The sequence below is a fragment of the Hylobates moloch genome, unplaced genomic scaffold, assembly GCF_009828535.3.
Source record: "Hylobates moloch isolate HMO894 unplaced genomic scaffold, HMol_V3 SCAFFOLD_12, whole genome shotgun sequence".
Lineage (NCBI taxonomy): Eukaryota > Metazoa > Chordata > Mammalia > Primates > Hylobatidae > Hylobates > Hylobates moloch.
The window spans coordinates 81,105,084-81,128,144 of record NW_026652287.1 but is presented as its reverse complement, the minus strand read 5'-3'; the positions used below and the strand labels follow the sequence as shown (position 1 = coordinate 81,128,144).

The 23,061-nt window shown below is 33.7% G+C and overlaps 1 protein-coding gene across 7 annotated transcripts in view; it reads right to left on the bottom strand.

Annotated features, from left to right (window-relative positions):
* The window catches only part of ACSS3 (acyl-CoA synthetase short chain family member 3), a 357,152-nt gene that overhangs the window by 110,043 nt on the left and 224,048 nt on the right, over positions 1–23,061 (bottom strand). For all 7 annotated transcript variants that reach the window (XR_009208841.1, XR_009208840.1, XR_009208839.1 and 4 more), the window contains 2 exons: positions 20,119–20,270; positions 7,097–7,200 (listed from right to left, as the gene is read on the bottom strand). Coding sequence is in view for 4 of the 7 variants with exons in the window: in XM_058424791.1 (XP_058280774.1) it covers positions 7,097–7,200; positions 20,119–20,270 (256 nt within the window). In the remaining 3 variants the exon portion in view is untranslated. The remainder of the gene's footprint in view (positions 1–7,096; positions 7,201–20,118; positions 20,271–23,061) is intronic.

Here is a 23,061-nt window from a genome sequence, read left to right as displayed (position 1 = left end):
ATGGATGCTGTCACGCCATCTCTAGTTACACGTTGCTGAGATGACACTGTGTCTATATAACTGCTTTTTCCCCCATCACAACTTCTCATGCTAAATTTACCAAAAAATATCTTTTCTATGAATGAAAGAAAAAAAATGTATTTCTGACCATTAAATTGTGAAAAACAAAGACATATCAGACAGTAGTTAAGTCATTCATATTACTGAAAGATTATTTGCATTCTACTATTTGAAAGTAGCCTAGGGTATCTCCCTGGGCAACCCAGTTCATGGGTCCAGGTTTTGCCAGTTCAGTACAACCCAGCTCTTTGAGTTCTAAGGTTTGCATTTCACACTAGTTCAATCCATTATCTCTGAAACACAGACATGTACTTTAAAGAAACCCTCCCACCATAGCACAATTTTGATAGAATCAGAAATTACTGAGTAAAATACAGAAGCAGAGAATAACAAGTAGTTAAAAAGCAAAATCCAGAAGGCAGCATTTGATAGCACATGGAAATATTTTGCTCCCTGATCTGCAGACAGAGGAATATTTGCTAATGGCTATTGGTACCCAAACCACAGAAAACAGGTTTTTAAATAATTCAAGATGGAGTCCTCAAGTCACCAACAATGTACTTTCTTCATTGTCACATCAGCCATATAGGCCTCTTATGCCTAGGTATGCCTAGGAATGTATTTTGCAATAAACATACAAGATTTTGCACAGGACACAAGCTAAGTAAATTCAAAGAAAGTCGCACATCTAACACACAGTTGTAAATTGTTTTAAAAAGTGAAAAAAAAATAACAAGAGGCATAATGTTCTCAATGCTGATTCCAGGGATATAAAATTCCCTATTATAGCCTAAATATAGAGAACTGCAGGCTGACAGATTAAATCCATCTGCAATTCAATATATCAACATGGACACATGAAAGAAAAATGTCTGAAAATTCAGGAGGAACAATGGAAGAGGATGATCAAGGAAATAAAGTGACTTAGACTTTAATACCTTACCTATCAAATCCTCAAATCCTAGTTAAGTGTTTTACAATGTGTTTACTTAGGAGGAATGAGACAGGGCTGTAGTTGTGCCTGTAACATTTCCCACAGAGATCTCTGTTATCAAACTCTTAGTAATTATTCTATTTTGTGGTTTTGATTTTTGTAAATAGAATATATTGCTGTCTTAAACAATTTCTGGGCTAGTGAATCTTCTCCAGATATCCCTAAGAATAAGGATTAAATTCAATCAACCTTGTCAACTTTGGTAGTTAAAAGTCTTGCCTCAGTTGTCTGCTGTCAGGAATTCTAACTTGCCAAGCTATGCAAAAATAAGAAATCATATCAAGCAGCCCTGACACATTTTAATAACATAGTATTAGGGTATGTGTACCCCTAGAATTAATAGTTTAGATTTAGGAGCTGGCATGACTGAACTTTGCAGGAGCCTTTGGGTCCACTTTAACAAAATCCAGAATTATCAGATTATTCCCCAAAGGAGGAAGAGTTAGGCTGTATATAAACTATAGTTACTTCAGAACTGCAGTTGCAATTAAAACTGAAGCAGTTCAATCAATTATGGAGTGAAATACTCAGATTACACCAAGAGAGAAGAACTCCACAAAGATGACATTTCAGTCATCACCAATGTCTCGGTTCATTAGATGGTTACTGTTTTCTCATTGAAATTCCTCCTTAGAGTTTAACAAATTCTGTGAATTATCTAAGAATTTTATTCCTCCATTAAAGTGATGAAAACAAACAAACAAAATCGCCTAGTGCTGCTCAAGTTGGTGGTCATTACTTCATTTCAACTATGTCATCAGTACCTGGACATAAGGACACTTGAAACACTTTCAATATAAGCTCTAGATCTCCTGATGGTAAGTACACAGATAGTGTCCTGTCAACAGGTAAAAATAATCTGAATTTTGTTGAACTAAACCCTTCACTAAGTTGTCCCTTATAAAAGCCATTGTGGAAGTTGAGTATTCTATCTTTGTAGCTGTCATGAATTAACTGAGTGATAACAAGAGAAAGAACAAAGCGTTTTTATCTAGGATTAAATAACATTAAACATTGGGACTCCAGGATGTTTTGTTACAATGATTTCTAAACCAATACCATATCTTATAGCAAATAGGAATGAATGAAGGAAAGAAGAAATAAAAGAAGAGAGGGAGGGAACAAGGGTGGAAGAGAGGTAAGGAGGAAAGAAGGGAGGAAGAGCGCGAGGGGGGGGGGGGAGGGAGGAAGGGAGGGGAGGAAGGGAGGGAAGGAAGGAAGAAGAGGAGGAAGGAAAGATAGAAAAAAATAGATCTACTGTGTTTAGGATTTAATAGTAAGTCTCTGAACTTTAACAAATCTTTTTTTTGTACTAGCTCATTTACTCATAAAAACAATAATTCCTTTATAGTGATCTTAAATCACAAGAAAAAAAAATCCTGCAAAGGCCACCATGCACTGCACTGACAGTTCTTTTCTTCTAAAATTGTGCTTCCTGTCTGACCTCTATAACAATATAGTGTTTTATTTGGGGATCGTACAGCTGAGGATAAGGAAGTTCTGGCTGTTCATTTCTTTTTTTGGCACATGGATTACCATATTTTAATGAAACCATTATATTTTTGTTTTGCTTCTTAAATTATGATTGTAAAACCTCTGTTTCTCTATCTCTGGGTAAAAAAGAAAATGAAAAATTCAGTCAATAATCCAGATGTTTTTAATCTTTTTATGGATGAGTTACTGTGAAGATAATACATCTGGGTGAATGACAATTTGGCTTTTATACAGATTTAGAAACAAATAGAGACAACTCTCCTCTCTAAACTTGACAAGACCAATTTCCTTCATGAGGGCATTAAACATTTACATTATTATACTCCAAAGCAAGAGATTCCTGCTTCAGTGGTGCTGAACAGCAACAATTCTTTATTAAAATGTTCCTATGGGGGTGGAGGGTGCTAATCTGTGCTTGTATTTTCTACAGATTAGTTCTCAATTTAGATTATTAGATATTATTTGAATCAGATATACAAGAATGCCTTTCTCATGAAATAAAGAGGATGTTAGTCACTAATAACAGTTGGTACTAATACAAGTTGCACTAGAGTAACAATAATAATGTGTGATGGTTAATTTTAGGTGTCAACTTGACTGAATTAAGAAATACCTAGCAATTTGGTAAAGCATTATTTTTGGTTGTGTCTGTGAAGATGTTTCCAGAAGAGACTAATATGTGAGTCTGAGCAGACAAGATGAGGAGATCTTTCCTCAGTGCGAGTGGGCACCATCCAAGCAGGCAGGACCAGAAAGAAGAAGAACAGAGGAAAGGTGAATGTGTGCATCCAACTGCTGAAGTTGGAATACACTCTTCTTCTCCTATCCCTGGACAACAACTCCAGGCTCCCCCATCTTTGGAGTCCAGAACTTGTACAAGGGGCCCCCTGAGTTCTCAAGCCTTTGGTCTTAAACTAAGAGTGACATCATTCATTGGCTTCCCTCATTCTGAGGCCTTTGGACTTGGACTGAGCCATGCTACCAGAATTCCAGGGTCTCCAGCTTGCAGATGGCCTATTACAGGACTTCTCAGCCTCTGTAATCATGTCAGCCAATCTCTCTAAAAAGCATCCTCTCATATATCTGTATCTATATCTACAAATTCTGTCTCTGTGGAGAACCCTGATTAACAAAACATGGTCATATAAATGAATTGACTGCAGAGGCCCTTCTTACAACTCAAGTCACAGGAACTACTTAATTTTTATTCATATGTTTTCGTTACTTAACATATCCCTTACTAATTTCAAATTACACATCACAGTTTCTAAGCAGCTCATTTGTACACATGTATCAATGTAATCAGAGAGCAAATTCATGAATTATTCATATACATATGAATTTATATGAAAGGCTCATAAAAGTGTGCAAGTATGTAAAAAATATCAACTTCTAAGTCAATAACAAGAAAAAGGGACCCTGTAGAAAACTTGAAATTTGAAATAAAGCAAAGTATTATTTGGTTAAAGCTAACCTTCTCTTAAACATTAACATGTGTTTCCTAGCATACTTCTTGGGGAAATGTACCACCACCTATTTGACATACAAAACTAGGAAACTCACGAATGCACTTGAAATAGCAGATGTTTTTCTTTTTGTAAGATTTCATAATAACTCATAACATACTTGCCCTTTCCCCCGGAATCAAACATCAATTTGATAGCACCTTAAGAAAGAATAGTTGAAATTTTATTTTATTTTATTTTATTTTTATTTTTATTTACTTATTTATTTATTTTTTTGAGACAGAGTCTCGCTCTATCACCCAGGCTGGAGTGCAGTGGCGCAATCTCGGCTCACTGCAAGCTCCACTTCCCGGGTTCATGCCATTCTCCTAGCTCAGCCTCCCGAGTAGTTGGGATTACATGCACCCACTACCACACCTGGCTAATTTGTTTGTATTTTTAGTAGAGACGGGGTTTCACCATGTTGGTCAGGCTGGTCTCAAACTCCTGACCTCCTGATCTGCCCACCTTGGCCTCCCAAAGTGCTGGGATTGCAGGCTTGAACCACCACGCCCAGCCCTTCAGTATCATTTTATAACTACTTATCACAACATACAACTTTAAAAATGATAAATTGATTTTTTTCTATGCAAATGAATAGAGATCCTAACTAGTTTCCTGTTAGTAGCCAACCTCTGCATTACCTATAATGAAATTATTTTACAAAGCACAGAATGATCTAGCGATCTAGCTACTAGCTACCTATCTACCTATCCAAATATATTTGTGTAGTTTAATAGGACAGAATACCAAACAAAGGCTGTAAAAACAAACGGGATGAGGACAATGGAAATGGAAAGAATCGTTCATTTTATTAGTAAAATCCACATGTTTTCCATGGCAATGAACAGTCACTCCAACCTGATTACAGTGACAGCACATTGACACAATGTAGCTATTAATTCCCTTGGAACAATGCATTAAAGAAAAATTGCAAATTCTCACGGAACTCAGTATCCACCAGGGACCTCATATGCTTCTGTCACAGGCTTCAGTGACCTTTTTTCTAAGCCTGAATATACTAACTACATACATCCACACAGGCTATTATGTACAAAGGTGTCCACAGAAAAAGTAAAAGAATTTTATAATTTTATTTGTGAATGTGCTAGTTTTCTTCAGTGAGTTTTGGCACAGTCGCCTTGAAGAGGGAAAAACAGAACTCTTCTGCAAGCATTTGTATCAGGTCACGTTTGTGTGGGAAGCAGTCCCCCATTTTGACCAGATAAGAGAAATTATCTTAAAGATGACAAAACATTTTCCAGTTCATGACCAAGAAAATAACTGTTAAAACTTTCCTGGCTAATAGGGGATACATAAATACTATAAACATTCCTCTTGCAGATGCAATATCTTCACTTGTTTTTATGTATTTTTACACATAGCATTGATTGTTCTCGAAATTCATTCTTATACTTTGTATTTTCTAAAGAGTTACAAATCTGAGTTTAAATAATTTTCCCATTAGTAAATAAAACTGGAGGGAATAGAAAGCTTCTTTCTGATTTTCATCTTATGTAAGGAAAGTGTCCTCTGCTCTGATTATTCATTTTATATTTCATATTACAAAGGATGTAGGAAACATTTTTTCTTTTTTAGACAGACTCTTGGTCTGTTGTCCAGGCTGGAGTGCAATGATAGGATCTTGGCTCACTGCAACCTCCTCCTCCCGGGTTCAAGCAATTCTCAGCCTCCCGAGTAGCTGAGATTACAGGCATGCTCCATCACGCCCGGCTAATTTTTTGTATTTTAAGTAGAGATGGGGTTTCACCATGTTGGCCAAGCTGGTCTCTAACTCCCGACCTCAAGTGATCTCAAGTGATCTGCCTGTTTTTGCCTTCCAAAGTGCAGGAATTATAGGCGTGAGCCACCGTGCCCAGCCAGAAAACACATTTTTAAAGAACAATATTCAAGGACATAATATAAAAAGTATAATTTGTCACAATCAGAAATTTCTGAAGTATCAAACACTGAATTTGAGGCTTAGTCATTCAGTTAATCTTTTACATGAAAATCATTTCTACAATCAGAGCTAATTTTTTGCAAAGTAATCTTACTAATTTTTAACCCAAATTTGATATTCTGCCCCAGATGCAGAGAAGGTGAGAATACTGAAAATATGTATATAAAAAGGTTGATCTAATTCATTGAACTAAGTGGGACTGAAATAAAATATGTACATAGGAAGGTTGTAGGGGTCCCATGGATCATAGCTGCTTTCAGTGAGTCAAATTTTTTTAAATCTCTGTACTTTGTGAGGAGGTAAATGGCTTCTAGACAATGTACCCATTCTCATATATATAGCCATCCCTCAAAAGAAGAAGCAGAAAGAGTTATTGTGGTGGTGGTTGTCTGCTTATTCTAAAGTTTGTAGTTGATCCATTTAATATAAAAATTTGTTTCCCAGGGAACACTTAGAGGGAGGACTATAGAGAATAAACAAAATAAATTAAATGAATAAATTACATATGTAATGACAATTGTTTTGAAGAAAAATAAATTTCTCTGCCTTTAATGCTAGGCAGAATATATTAGATATTATAGAACACAAGAAGGTGGCCAGAGAGTCCTACGAGAGGAACAGGGCTTCATAAAAGGACTCTGGGAGCAGTGTGCAGGGTGTATCAAAAAGCAGAGAGAACACAGAAGAGTGATTAGGAAACTTTAAATCAGGACAGAGGATAATGCAGCTGCCAGAGCTCAAAGGCAAGAGGAATACTGAAGGTGGAATGAACCCAACAGACACTTCAAAGGAAAGTCTGAGACTTAGTAACTTACCAGATACAAGAAACAAAGAAGAGAAGATAAAGAGGTCTTTAGTGCTTTATACCTAGGGACCAAGAGAATGGTGGCATCAATGTCACTTATGAAGACATTATTAATAACACAACAATAAAAAATGCTTATTTTTACTGAAACCTGAACCACTCGAATCCTGAGTTTGTGTCTGATCTGCTGGTCATAGCTCAAAAGTTTCCTCCAATCCTTGCAGCCTTTTGGAACATTTCTTTAATATTTATGTACATACTAGGAAAATGCTCACCAGTTTGCCACCAATGGTCTAAGACAGGTACTCTGAAGACATTTTTGGACCATTCCAGGGTCTCTACATCACATCGTTCTCCAGCCACAAACAATGTTTTGAACCTGAATATGAGACAGTGAATTCAAATTATTCCTGGAAAATAAATCTAAATAATTGTATTTACATTTTAAAAACATTGGTCAACCACACTCATTATGTCAGAGGAATACAGCAATATAACCAATACATCAGACTGTATAATGATGAGAGTCATTTCTTGTTTGGGCCCAAATGTAACCAAACACACATCACAGAATTGGAATGAGGTACTTCCAAAGTAGAATTCAGAGCTAGTGCTTTTCAGTTTTTAAAAGAGCAATTGAGTTGATCTCTGTAATCGATCTGTCATGTTCATCTAATGATCAAAGATAAAATATATTTCACCTTGACATTGTCCCTGCTAATTTTAGCTCCAAATTTGATTGCTATATTCTAAGTAAGGATATACACAAAAAAATACATACGTAAGTATCGGGTAAGGCAGCAAATATTCTTATAAATATGAATTTGTTCCTTCTTGTGAGTTCCTCTGATAAAGATTACTCTAATTTCAAGTATGTATTTTTCCTATTCCAAGGACATATGTAGGAGAAATAGCTGGTGAAGAAGTAAATGCCATTGTGGCCTTGGAAGTCAAAAAGGTTCTTCAATCAAAAGGAATACAAGAGTACTAAAAGATGAAGGAGAATAACCATCTTTGGCAGAACCATACCGCAGAATGGAAAAAATGAAACAGAAAAATACAATTGTGTTGACCCCATTAGTGGTTCATTGAGAGCATGGGTGTTTGTGTTTTGTTTTTTTGTTTTTTTTTTTTTCATTTTCAAATGCCCTCAAGACCTGTTTATATGTATATAAAAAGTGTGTGTGTGTGTGTGTGTGTGTGTGTGAAGAATTAATTCATTTATCATCAAAGTAAAACACAAACAGTTGACAAACAAAAACCTGTCTACTGACCCTGAACAATGTACTATATTTTACTATTCCCTTAATTTTTCATATCATTTCATAAAGATTCATGGAGATTCAAATACTTCCACTCATATGTTCCAATAACATTCTGTTTCTGTCTTTGCTATAAACATATATCTCATTCCAGAATTCTTTTGTTTTTGTCTATTTCCCATACTGCACTATGAGCTCCTTAGGAATATGTATTTTTATAACCCCAAGACCAATCAAAGTACATGAAATATTTAGGTATTTAAACATTTCTAGATGCTCAGAATGATAAAGTACAGAGGAGAGGAGTTAGCAAAATTAACACCAGTTTGACTTATTCTTCTAAGTGAAAGAAGAGTCATGTTGGTTTCTTAGAGTGTGGAAATTGAGAAAAAAAGAACAGTGACCTGAGGAGAGCAAAATTCTGGAATTACTATTCTAGGATATTTTCAGTGCACAACATAAATGTGAAAAGACTTGAGAACAGCCAGTTGTTTTTTAAGGACTCAATCAGTGACCTGGGAGGCTAAGCAGGGGTAGCACAGATTGGGGTGTGATACAAGGGATGGGAAATCGATGCTGGAAAAGCTGTCTGTAAACTCTAGACTAGGCGGGAATTATAGGAAGGCAAGGCAGTAATAACCAGAATAAAAGAAAAATACAAGGAAAAATGAGAGGTAAGTGACTAGAAGTCACATTAGAAAAAGTTTGATGAAAATGAAGGCCAGGTGAGAAAAATAGGGTGTCATTGTAGACAGAAGGCAATTTCAAACTTAGAGATCTTGAAAATGTGTCTGTTCTGAAGGATAATAGTGTTTATGGTAGCTGAGAAGGTCTAACAGTGAAAGACACAGAGGGAAATAAGAGTATTTTGATAGAAGGATTCTCTTCAAGATAGTATTAAAAATCACTCAAGGATCATAGCAGTGGAGAGTAAAAAGAAAGTCTGTGACTTCTTGATTAAAGAGGCTAAACGGAGGTCTGAAGAGTGGGGAAAGAGTATTACAAAGAGATAGCATGAACTTCAATAGAAGATGGGCCACAAAACAAATACAATTTTCAAGTTCTCATGTTACCAATTTTATTTTAACATCTTCCCCAACTTTTATAGATAATCTTGGTCCTGAAGGTGCATTTGACCGCAATAGTGAGAAAAAAGTAACAGTTTAATTATTCTACAGAAAATAGAGGTTTTAAATAGCTATTGAAAATACACAATAATTAATTTCTGAGTATAAATGAATCACTGATAAATGATGTCTATATGTGAAGTGCAATCACCTAGAATTATTCATGGTAATTTTCATCTATAGAAGATGATACTTTATAAGGGTGTCAAAAGAGGTTTTAGCTAAATTGTGATAAAACATCCAATGTGCTGTTACTAATCCACATTTGTTTTCTGAGAAAATACAAAAAAAAAAAAACATCATCTGCTAATATAAAGATATTCAGAGAATAAAATTATCTTATTACATTTTATTTTTTTGCAGTAATGTAGTTGGAGCCATGAGGATGAACTAAATTGGTGATAGAGTTAAGATCTCTGTTCCCTCTAAATCTCATGTTGAAATGTGATCCCCCAGTGTTGAAGGTGGGGCCTAGTGGAGAGGCTTGGTGTCCTCCCCATGGTAATAAGTGAGTTCTCACTTAGTCTACTTGTTCACATGATAGCTGGTTCAAAGAGCCAGGCACCTCCTCTCCTCCCTCTTGCTTCCTCTCTCGCTATGTGAGATGCCTGCTCTCCTTGAGCCTTCCACCGTGATTGTAGGCTTTCTGAGGGCTCACCAGAAGCAGATGTGGCATTGTGCTTCTTGTACAGTCTGCAGACCCATGAGCCGAAATAAATTTCTTTTCTTTATAAATTATCCAGCCTCAGGTATTCCCTTACAACAATGCAAAATGGGCTAAAATAATTGGTATGGTCCAATGGAAATATAATGTGAGCTACAAATCCAAAAAATATATCTAGTTTAAAATTTTCTAGTAGCCACATTCAGAGAAAAAAAAAGAACAAAGTCAAATTAGTTCTAATAACATATTTTATTAAAATACATCTATCCAAAATGTTATTATTTCAACATGCAATGAATATAAAAATTACTGGTGAGACATCTTCCAGTCTTTTTTAAATACCAAATCTCAAACTGGACTTGCCACATTTCAAGAGCTCAATAGCCACGTGAGGGTATTTCAAGAGTTCAATAACCACATGAGGCCAGAGGCTACCATATGGGACAGTGTAGAAGTAGACCATGACTTTCTGAAGAAGCAACAGAATTCTTACACTGGCTTGGATGAAGAAAAATTTTAATTGAATACTATACACTCAATTCCTGCTCAAATCATTGTGCTAATAATTTATTCTGACATGGATCCGTATGCATGCATATGTGTGGGTATGCAAGCATATGCGTGGGTATGCAAGTGTCACGGAATGCAGCTAAGACAATCTATTACTTAATGTTTTATAAGTAAACTTAATGTTTTATAAGTAAACTGTTACCTCAACAAATTTCCAAAATCTAGAGTATGATTGGTTTAATAATTAGGCATCGTTACAGTGCCGCACATAATGGTACAATCCACTGTCAAAAATAATATTTGAGTAGCTGCCCGCTGGTATATTTCTCAACTGCATATTCAAAATTATCTATCTTTAGCAGAATAAATGCCAAAGGTAAAATTTACATGTCCTGATATAGACACAGAAGCATCATTTTAAATTTCAGATAAGAGAATAACCTATTACTAGTCTTTGTTAAGAAATTATTTGAATAATTTTTGTGAGTACCCTCTAACAGTATGCAATGCTGCTAGGGTAATCTTTAAACCTTTGAGAACAAGGAAGGGGGATAAAAAGTAAGGAAGAAAATGGGAGAGCAAGGAAGAGAATGAATAAGAGGCAGAGACTAGGAAAAAAAAAAGCACACAATTTTTTTGACAAATTACATATGCATTTGCAATTTGAGATAAAATTTAAGTAATCAAATGTATATATTTCTAATTTGAGATTAAAATTTTATGATCAAAAATGACCTCATCTGAGGGAACTGTTATAGCAGAATGAAAAAATTATTTAAACATTAAATTATTAAAAGTAGGTTAAAGTATAACAAAGATTAGTGTAAAGTTTTTATGTTTAAAATGAGGTTGACACACCTATAACTTTAAATGCTATGTAAAAACAAGACAAAATGAAAAATATAAAGGCCATAATGTTGATAATCCTAGGACTGAAAAGTAGGGCCATGTTTTTAATCGTATGTTTTTCAAACACTTTTCTGATATTTTAGAAAACTTCTGTAATGAAAGACATTATACATTTAGATAACACATTAAGATTTATAAAATGATAGGTTTGGCTGATCCCTGCAGTGTAGGCAAAGAGCAATCAAAACGAATAATTTTACAGGTCTTAATATCACATTTCCAATGCCTGTTAAGCCATAAATTAGTTTAAAGAAATCTAGATCGTTCAAATGCCCATGTCTTTGGCTTATATATGAAACTAGAGATTGAGAACTTCAAAAATATTAACTATTAAAAACATGATGTACAACATTGTCAATTAAAAATTTAAAATACAGATTTTTAGCAAACTCAGAGACACCTGATATCTTTATATTACCAGCATTTTTGCAAGTTGTAGTTTTTTTACTATCCCCCATCCTCTACCACATAAATGACAATTAATCTAAGTAATTGATTATAATAATAAACCATGCATTAGCATTGAGCTCTTATCTGATGGCAAATTTCACTATTATATATTTTAAAACTTAGTATTTATTACTATGTTTTTGTAGTATATTCCTATTGCTTTTGTTCCTAAACTTGTTTACTGTTCTTTTTAATATCATTATTATAGCAATCGTCATGCTGGCACTAATAAATTGAAAGGTACAATATTCCACAATGGATGATAAAAGTGGTTGCGTCTCTGAAAGTCAGAAAAATCTCTTCCATTTCCATTAAAATCACTTCACTATTTATTGAATGCAAAGGAAAAATTGTGAGATCATTAGTAGTTTAGAAAAATGTCAAAGTCTTTAATATGGATGACTTCTTTCCCTAAATATGCTAGAAACTATCCATTTATTTTTGTATTAAAATTCCTCAAACTATCAAAAAGTTATTGTTATTTTATCAATTACAGACTGCTAATTGTATAATACTAATGAACATAAACAGAATACAAATCTAAATAAAATTTAGGAATAAGATATAATTAATGAAACAATATAATATCATAAATATTTAATCAAATATAATTCTCAATTCCTTTTAGTAAACAAAACTACACTAAGTGATTTGCCCTTTTTGTAACCATGATAATAATTGAAACAACAAATCTTAGTATAAATCTATATTTTATAGTTATCTTAGGCATCACGTATCTTCTTATTGTTTCAAGAAGTACAGCAGTTTGTAAAAAAAAAAAAAAAAGAATAGTAACCTTTTCAACAGCTAAATTCCTCATTAATGACCTTGACATTATTTTATTAATAATACAAAGGAATAAATGCCTACAGTGGAAAATTCAAAAATATATTTTGTGTAAATATACATTTTACAAAAGTTAAAATTAGACATTTTTGTAGATTAATTTGGGCCCTCTGGATGGTAAATTTACCTAAGTTAATTATATATGTTCTAGATCTGACTGTACAATATAGTAGCTACTAGCCACATGTGGCCATTTAAATTTTAAATTAGTTAAAATTTAAAAAAAAACTTACAATATAAACTTCTCAGTAATACTAACCCAGTTCAAGAGTTTGATAATCCCATGTGCCTATCATATTGTAGAGATTGGTTTTTTGGAGAATGCTGTCATAGATTATTATTGACTATTAAATGTGTAGATAATTTCTGATGATGGTAACACATGGAAAGATTTGTCTACTTTAAAATCTGTAATACTATAAACTAAACAAAATAATATTCAGAATAGAAAAAAAGGAGAGGAGAGAAAATGAATGGGCATAAGACCTATGCACCTTTCCCCAATTTTATATAAAATTGAACACAACTCAAGACTAAAATGAAGCTGAAAATTAAGCAAAAGGGAAATAGAAAAATGATAATGTTGTCAAATTAATTTTGGTCCAAAATAGAAATGAATAATAAGCTAAAGACAAATCTGATGAAGAATTTTCAGGGAATAAAGTGAGGGAAAAAAAATAAAAAATAAAAGTGAATATTTCCTTCAAGGTCCATAAACTACCAAACAAGCAAAAATTACTCTTCACTCGTGCCAACAGATGTTAAATAAAAATAGATTATTTCAATGATGCCTCATCGACTTCTGGTTCACACGACAGATTATCATTATTTTTTGCCATCAATATACCTGTGGTTATCTTCCTTTTCCCTACATTCAATTTTATTCTATTTGCTCCCCATTAGAATTCACTTTTAAAATGTAAAGATGCTAGTGTTAATATTACACATGTATTTGACTCTTCTGTCAATGGCTGACTAGAATTTTGCCCAACAATTTCTCCTCTCTTTCTCATATCTCTCTCTCTCTCCCTCTTTCAAGTACAACCCTCTATCTCTCTCTTTTTCTCAAGTACAACCAAACAAGCTGGAAAAAATATAAAAATGAAATACCTTTTGAATACATCAGAGAACTCAAAGGCAATAGCACTTAAGGCATCAAAAGGCCGAAAAGAAAAATGTAGAGAGACATAAGACTGATTGTCTAACTGTTTTCCTTCTTGGGACACTTGCTAATTGGAAACAGTAATTGAAGAGCTGAGAAAGTGAACAAAAACTATGTGGCTGACAGACAGGCATTGAAACTAAATGGTAAATCCAGTCATAATAATTTCTTGGGAAAGGAAAATCAAAGATTAAAACTCACAATGGAAAAAAAGGTGACATAAAACACCCAGGTATTCAGTTTGCACACCTGGAGAGGTATACCTAATGAGGTAAACTGGAAAGAAACCAATCCTCTCAAATATTGGAGCCTAGCTTCAAATCAGTTCCATTCCTAATTGAATAGAAGTGTTCTTCCCTTAAGACAATTGCCTGTCAGAATAAGAATCACTCTGTGGGGATATTAAAACATCTGGTATTTCAATATAGCTATTTTCTTTTTTCTTTTTTTTTTTTTTTTTTCCTGAGATGGAATCTTGCTCTGTCGCCCAGGCTGCAGTGCAAGAGCATGATCTCGGCTTACTGTAACCTTGCCTCCCAGATTCAAGCCATTCTCCTGCCTCAGCCTCCCGAGTAGCTGGGGTTATAGGCACCCGCCCCCATGCCTGGTTAATTTTTTGTATTTTTAGTAGAGATGGGGGTTCACTATGTTGGCCAGGCTGGTCTCGAACTCCTGACCTCGTGATCCACCCGCCTCGGCCTCCCAAAGTTCTGGGATTACAGGCGTGAGCCACCGGGCCCGGCCAAAATAGCTATTTTCTTATAACAGTGATATAATGGAAGACAAGACCATATGATTAAACTCTCAAGAGAAAAAAGAGACATTAGAAAGACACATATAAAATCAGTTATTTTTGCTATAGACTTAAATATAACTCGGATGAATATGTTCAGGAAATATATGTAGAATATTAGCAGAGAACTGGAAATTATAATAAAGAATCAAATGAAAATATTTAAACTGAAAAATGTTAAGAAATAATAAACTCAATGAAAGTTTAGATACAACTAGAGGTTACAATAAAATCATCTAACTGCAACTGTGAAAAAAAAGCAGAAAAATTATCAAATAGAGCCTATGAAATATAGGTGATGTGGTAAAAAGTTCTAACATATGTGTCATTAAAGTATAAAAATTTAAGAAGGGAAAATAAAGTGGAAGAAGTATTTGAAGAGACGGAAAAGTTTCGAAAATAAGTGAAAGATATCAAGCCACAGATTTAAGAAGCAGTCTGCATCACAGGAAATTGAATTCATAACTTAAAAACCTTCCCATAATGTTACTTCTGGCCCAGAGGGTTTTATTTGATTTTTAAATACTTCAAAACATTTAAATAAAATTAATTGTACATAAAATCTTCCAGATAATAGTGGGGAAAAAGACTTCCATGCCCATTTTATGAGACAAGCAGCAAAACCCTGAAACCAAAACCAGTAAAAGAAAGGAAAATAAGAGATCAATCTTGACTAAAAATCTAGATTTTAAAGAAACCTCCAAAAATAGAAAGGAAGGGGGGAATAACAAGTGGAGCATAGAAGATTTTTAGGGCAGGTAAAACCATGCTATAATGATGGATACATGTCATAATACTTTTGTTAAACTTCATAGAATGTTCAATACCAAGAATGAAAATATATTTAAATTATGGATTCTGGATGATAATGAAGTATCAATATAGGTTCATCAATTTTAAAGGAGATACAGCCCTAATGTGAGATGTTAATAGTAGGGGAAGCTGTGCATGTATGAAAACATAAGATATCCAGAAGCTCCGAACTTTCCACAAGATTTTGCTGTGATCTAAAATTGCTCTAAAAACAAGGTCTACCAAAAAAAAAATCTTCAACAAAATGTCAGCAAATTAAATTCAGCTATGTTTAAAAAGCATAATATATTAACCAAGACGTATTTATTTCAAGATTGTTAAGAATTATTTGACACTTAAAAAAAATCAGTCACTATAATTCACCACATTAACTCCTAATAGAATAAGAGGGGGAAAAGTCATATGGTCATCAGAAGATGAAGAAAAAACATAGATAAAATCCCAAACACCAAAAATAGAAACTTTGTTAATTTGATAGCTTTTCTTCAAACAAATAATATGTTAATAACAAAAAACGCTAAAATCATTTTCCTTAATAACGAATATTGAAAGCTTTCTTCCTGGTAATCTGGATGAGACAAAAATGAGCTTTACCACCAATTCGATTAAATACTTTACTGGAGGATCCTAGGAATAAAGTAAGAAAAAGAAATAAATGGCATAAAAGAAGAAATAAAATTGATACTTTTCTCAAACTACATGACTCTGTACATAATACAATCATATATATATACATTAAAACTACTACAATTAATAAGTGACTTGGAGAAGATCTTCAGAAAGTAGGTCATTATACAAAAACAGTTACATGTTGTTATATCAGGACCAAACAATGCAAATGTAAACAATACCATTGACCATAGCACAAAAATAAAATTTCTTAAATATAAAAAGACATGCAAGATTTTCACACAGTAAGCCAAAAATAATTATGAGAGAAATTAAAGTCCTAAATAAACAAAGCAATATACATGTTAACATGGACATTTTCATTGTATCAATCTGTAAACTCAATGTAAACTCTCTCTCTCTCTCTCTCTCTCTCTGTTTTTGTGTTTGAAACCACTAGGCTGATACTAAAATCTGCTTAGAAATAAAACGGGCCAAGAATATTCAAAACAAATTTGAAAAAGAACAAGCTTGACATATTAATGGTAGATAAAGATCTGTTATAAATCTACAGTGATAAAGACAACGTAAGAGTAATGTGAATACAGACAAGTAGGCCGATGGAATAGAATAGAATCAAGAAACCAGGTATTTGTAGGCACTGTCATGACAAAAGTGTTGCTGCATAGCAGTGAGAAAAGGACGGTCATGTAAATAAATTGAAATTGATCAAATGGATATACATAAGGAAAAAAAATAAAACTCAGCCTCTTACTTCATGTCATACATACAAATCTATTCCAGATAGATTATAGTTGTAAGTATGAAAGGTAAAATGAACAATAAAATTTCTAGAAAATGAAATACAGGAAAAACACCTATGTCTTAAGACTTGAAAAGCAGTAATCAAAAAGAAAACTATTGATACGAAGGCACATCTTTTTATCAGAAGTCACCATTGTGATGGTAAAAGGAAAATTTAAGTCAGAAGTTAGAGAAGATTGTTTATAATACATACAAGTCAGTAAAGGACTTGGATCCAAAATAAAGTATGAAAAACTCCTACAAATTAACAAGAAAGAGAAAATAAAATTTGCAAAAGACTTGAATTAGCATGTTATAAAAGAGGATCTTTCAATGGCCAAAAAATTATTAAAAGGTGATCAACCTCATTAATAACTTTGACATGCAAATTAAATGATAATGAGATATCACTGCATGACAATCAGAATGGCCAGAATTTAAAATACTATCATGTCCTGGTGAAGACATGGAAACTCTAGAACAATCACACACTGCAAGTGAGTGTGTAAATTGGTGAATAACCTTGCAAAACTGTTTGACATATCCTGTAATGTAGCCATTATACCTTAGTTATATATGCTCAACAGCAATATATGTGTATGGACACCAAAAAGACATGTATTATTAATGCTCCAACTGTATAAGAGTCAAAAAATTAGAAACAATCAAAAAAGCATTCAACTGCTGATCTGATAGAGAATAAAATGGTGGTTACCAGAAGCTAAGGTGGTTGGAGAGGGAGAGGGTAATTGGGAGGTATTGGCCAAAGGCTACAAAATTTCCGTTAAATAGGGGGAATAACTCCAAGATGACTTGGGAATAACATCATAACTAAAGTTAATACATTCTTTTTGAAAAATGCTAAGAGAATAAATGTAAAGTGTTCTCACCACAAAAATGGTAACTATGTGAGGTAATGCATGTGTTAATTAGCTAGGTATAGTCATTCCACAATGGAATTGAACATCATGTTGTACAGAGTAAATGTACGACTGTATCTGCCAACTTAAAAAATAAAATTAAAAATTATTTCAACTGCAAAATAGGTAAATAAACTGAAATATTCATGAAAAGTGATCTAATCAGCAATCAAAATGCAAGAACCACTTTGACGCGCAACCTTATGGATGAAGTTCAAGGCATTAAGTAAATGAAAAAGAAGCCAGGTATCAAAGAATACATTCTGTATGATTCCATTTATATCAAGTTCAAAAAAACAAGCAAAACTAATATACAGTGATACAGGTCAGGATAAGGCATATTTTTGGGAAGCCAAGAAGAGATAATGGTTGGGAAAGGACAAAAGAGAGGGCTTCTGGGATGCAGGATATGTGCTATTTCTTGATCTGGATGTGTTCAATGGATGTGTTCACTTTGTAGTAATTATAATTTTAAAATTCTGATTTATGTTCTTTTCTGTAAGTATACCTCAATAAAAGTTAAAATATAAATGTATGCATAGTTCCCTATTAAATTACTTCTACTTCATATGAAATATTTTTTAAAGCAATGACATAAACTCGAAACCATAAATATTATTTTGATATAATATATGAAAATTCTCATATTCCTAAGGCTAGATCAGTTTCATTATTTACTAACCTGTCAGAGATATATTTCATCTTTAAATTTTTAGGTTTGTTCAATAACAACACTTTTCAATATCTTTTACCAAGCATATCACAGAAGAGATACTCTGAATATCTCTAAATTCAAAAAATGCTAAATAAAAAAGTATGGGTTTTTTAGCCAGTGAATATAATTTACTTCCCTTTAGAGGTATCCTATTCTCAAATTTGCTTAGCAATAATGTCATCCTTCTAATTTGCTTTCCTGCTTTCTACATCATTAGAGGATTTAAAATCATTCCAGATTTGGGCACATTCATATTTACGTAGCCTCAGGCTTACCTGCGTAACCTTGAGTCATACATACACAAATCAGATAGCAACCATTTCTCTATTAACAGCCTCAACTTGCTTTCTCAATTTAATAAAAAACTCCCTCCTAAACTGAAATTTTTATTCTAAGCGCCAGAGGGATAAAAATAAACTCAAACCACCCTTGTTGCTTTAAAATATAGGAAACAGATACAGGTAATGCTTTTCTAATTTGTATAAATTATAATTTTTTATTTTTTCACAAAATCGGTTTATATTATTTACTTGTCTGATTTGACAACTGTTGTGATAATTGGTAGCTATATGAAAAAATGATTTAGTAATAGTGAGAGCTGGATATTTGAAATGCTTATATGCAACTCCACCACAAACTCAGACAGCCAGACATACAGGCATTGACATTTTATCATTCTAACAGGAGTGTTAGCTCTGAATATGAGCTCATATTTGTGCAGTAGATAAGATACAGGTATCTCCAAGAGCTTTTAGAAATAAATATTGGTAATTTTATGTTTAAAAAATGCATATTTTGACATCAGAAACAAGTTGTGCATCAGGAGGAGCATGAAAATCTAGAGATTTTGTATGCAACAGAAGTTAAGTTTTTATCCGCTTAAAAAAGTACATTGTAAGATTGTAATCAAGGAGCAGATTGTTTAATTTCCATGTAATTGTATGATTTTCAGAGAGCTTCTTGATATTAATCTCTATTTTTATTTCATTGTGGTCTGAGAGTGTCACTGGTATGTTGTTTTTAATTTGTTGAGAATTGCTTTATGGCTGAGCACATTGTCGATTTTAGAGTATTTCTCATACGCAGATGAGAAGAATGAATATTCTGTTGTTGTTGGGTGGAGTGTTCTGTGGATGTCTGTTAGGTCCATTTGATTGAGTGTTGAGTCCCAAATATCTTTGTTAGTTTTTTGCCTCAATGATCTGTTGAATACTGTCAGTGTGATCCTGATGTCTCCCACTATTATTCTGTGTTTACCTAAGTCTCTTTGTTCTTCACTTTTTTGACATATTTAATTTGGACTATAATTTTTCATTTTGTCTGTATACATGCATTCAAATATTGCCCCTTCATTTAACTCATTCTTCTATTTTCAAAAGACAGATGCTAGTATACCTCTATCCATCTATCTGTGCATTTTAAGTCAGAATTGGCATTTTACCTTTTAAGGAAAATATAACAAGAGTGATTTTTAAGAGAAATATTTTGGTAATATTTGAACTGAAATTAACATGATATAATATTTTAAAATCTCTAAGCAGAGTTAAAATTCCAACTATTTCAAAATTATATTTAGACAAGTTATTCTTAATAACACTCTGAATCTTTTGGCTCTTCCTATAAGAGTATTGTAGTACCAGAAAAAAATATAATGTTCACTTATTCATTTTCATTGCACTTTCTAATGTCATTTGCCCTGTGCATCCCAGTCACCTTGTCAGAGAGTACTGCTTCCCCAAAGCTGCCCCAGGGTCCTGTTGACGGATTGCTCTAATTGCAGTTGGTGCTGTAAACAAGGCAGCTACTCCATGCTCTGCAAGCACACGGAAATAAGCGCCAGCATCTGGTGTTCCCACAGGCTTCCCCTACAATGAGATTCATTTAAAATGTCACTGGGTAAAATGTCTCATATTTCACTGACAGTTCAATAGTTATACATTTAACACAACAATATTAATAATATGGGGTTTTCAACAAATCTTAGTTTTAAAATATTTCCATGTTCTATCATAAATAAAGCAAACCAAATACCCAGGCATAAGAGAGACTGTTTGCTCCATTATAGTATCCTAAAACCTTTCAAATTACAATTTTTTCCTCATCAAGTTTTGAAAAATAAAGAATTAAAAATACATATCACATTCAAATTAAGAACATAAAACATTCCCGTATTTGCCAAAAAAACTATATACGGTTGTTATGAATTTTGAACTTTAATGTATTTTTCATGATCACTATTAAAAATGACAACAGTATTTCTCAAAACATTTGAGAAAAAAGAAAAATATGAAAAAGCAGTGATTCCTGAGCAATGACCTTTTCAGTTAAATGTCTCATTCCAAGAAAAGTAACTCCTATGAATTAAAAATAATCCAACAAGATGTGCCAAAGTGCATGTTTTCCACAGACTCAAAATAACATTGTATATGTTCAATGGAAAATCATGCATAAAAATCTCACAATTTGGCAAGCCATACAATTCAAAAGACAAAGGTTTAGTTGATGTTTCTGAAAAGTGGAAAATAGGCAAGTTACTGAAATAAGTCAGTAACTCTCCAAACATTCTAACTAACCCATAAAACCTATCTTGGCCAAGCCACATCCCCTTCTTCCGTAATCAATCCTCATCACTGCTACCTCTTCCTGTGTTTCTAAAGCAGGATGCCTAGAATGTTAATATATGGGTTCACCCATTCTCTCCTCACCTCTCAATACTGGACTACAGGCCCGCCACCACCCCGGCTAATTTTTTGTTTTATAGAGGCATCTCCTGACCTCGTGATCCGCCCGCCTCGGCCTCCCAAAGTGCTGGGATTACAAGCGTGAGCCACCACGCCCGGCCTACTAATTTCTACAAGAAGGGTAACTGTATCTAATATTTCCTAAACCTCCATGATTAAATTCTCGATCTCAGTTTCCCACGAAACTCTGTAAGTGACATGTAGGAAACACTGAAATAAGGTAAAAAGAGCAAAGGATTTGCTAGTAGCAAACTCAACAATGTCCCCAAACAGGGAATAACAAAAAAATGATGATATCATGACAGTTAGACCTATTAATTTTTTCTTAATTTAGAAAAAGGAATGGACTATAAATGAGGTATAAGATAGTTGTCCAATAACTTAGATTCAATACTCATTGATTAGATCATTGATAGGACAGTTTTTTATTATTATTTTTAAATGGTTTTCTTTAATATTATTTAGTGTAATTATGTTCCTCTTTTCTTAAAAAAAACTATTTCAATCTGTTTTATGTTCTAGTGCTTTCTGCTTTGCTCTTTTAATACCAAAAAAGTATTTCCTGCAGCTGGAAATTCATTTTTATTATCACAACTATTTAAAGCACTATTTCAATTTATTTCATTACTCTTCATACAAATCAACACATGCAAATAATATAAAAAGCTGCAAAATACAGCCTGGCAACACATGTACATAATTTCACTCACAAATTTTGAAGGCTTTAGTATATCGGTCTGAAATGAGTCTGCAACTTTATTCTTCCTAACAAACAAGGTAAACATTTTATTTTTACTTTTTTGATATGTCTCAGGAACTGATAAGTTCCTTGAGTATGACACTGTGACTTAGAAAACATGATCTCACCCACGTGAAAATGATTTATTAATTGATCTTGTGCAACTGACTTACCCTGTCTATGCTTCCATTTACTTGCCTGCTAAATAAGAATAAATCATTTTGCCAATATTTTCTCAATAAGCTAAAGGCACTGAGACAATAATGTAGGATAATTTAACCTCCACTGAAGAAAGATATTTTATAGCCAACTGAAATTGAATTCCACGACAGTGCCAGTGTCATGAGAAAATAATTACTCACTAAAGGGTGATATTAATATCATAATTAAAATGATATACCATGTAAGACCACCTACAAGGAGGACACAGTATTTTACAGTGCCTTCAATTACTTATGTTTAATGATGATAAAGGCAGATCAAATATTAAAAATACAGACCTATACCATATAGCAATGTTTTAGATAATTATGATACCATATTTTTTTGCTTTGTTTTGGTGGTTTTTGAGACAGAATCTTGCTCTGTCGTGCAGGCTGGAGTGCAGTAGTGCAATCTTGGCTTACTGCAGCCTCGACCTCCTGGGTTGAAGCAATTCTCCTGCCTCAGCCTCCCAAGTAGCTGGGACTACAGGTGCATGCCAGAAAGACACAGGTGCACGCCCGAAATACTAAAGCGGGTGAGACAGCCCCTAAAGAATTAAGGATTCCAAGGACAGAATAACTGTGCTGCGATGTGCTCATACAGCAGGCACACATCAGTGTAAACTTGCTGTGATAGGCAAAATTTTGTCTGCTGTTTTAAAAGAGCGAGTGTCTTAGCAGTCCATTGTCACACTAAAAAAAAAAGGGCATGGATCACCAGGGACTTTTTTTTTTTTTTTTTTTTGAGACAGAGCCTCACTCTCAGGCTGGAGTGCAGTGGCAGGATCTCGGCTCACTGCAAACTCTGCCTCCTGGGTTCAAAGGATTCTCCTGCCTCAGCTTCCCGAGTACCTGAGATTACAGCACCTGCCACCATACCCAGCTAGTTTTTGTCTTTTTAGTAGAGACTGGGTTTCACCATGTTAGCCAGGCTGGTCTTGAACTTCTGACCTCAGGCAATCCGCCTGCCTTT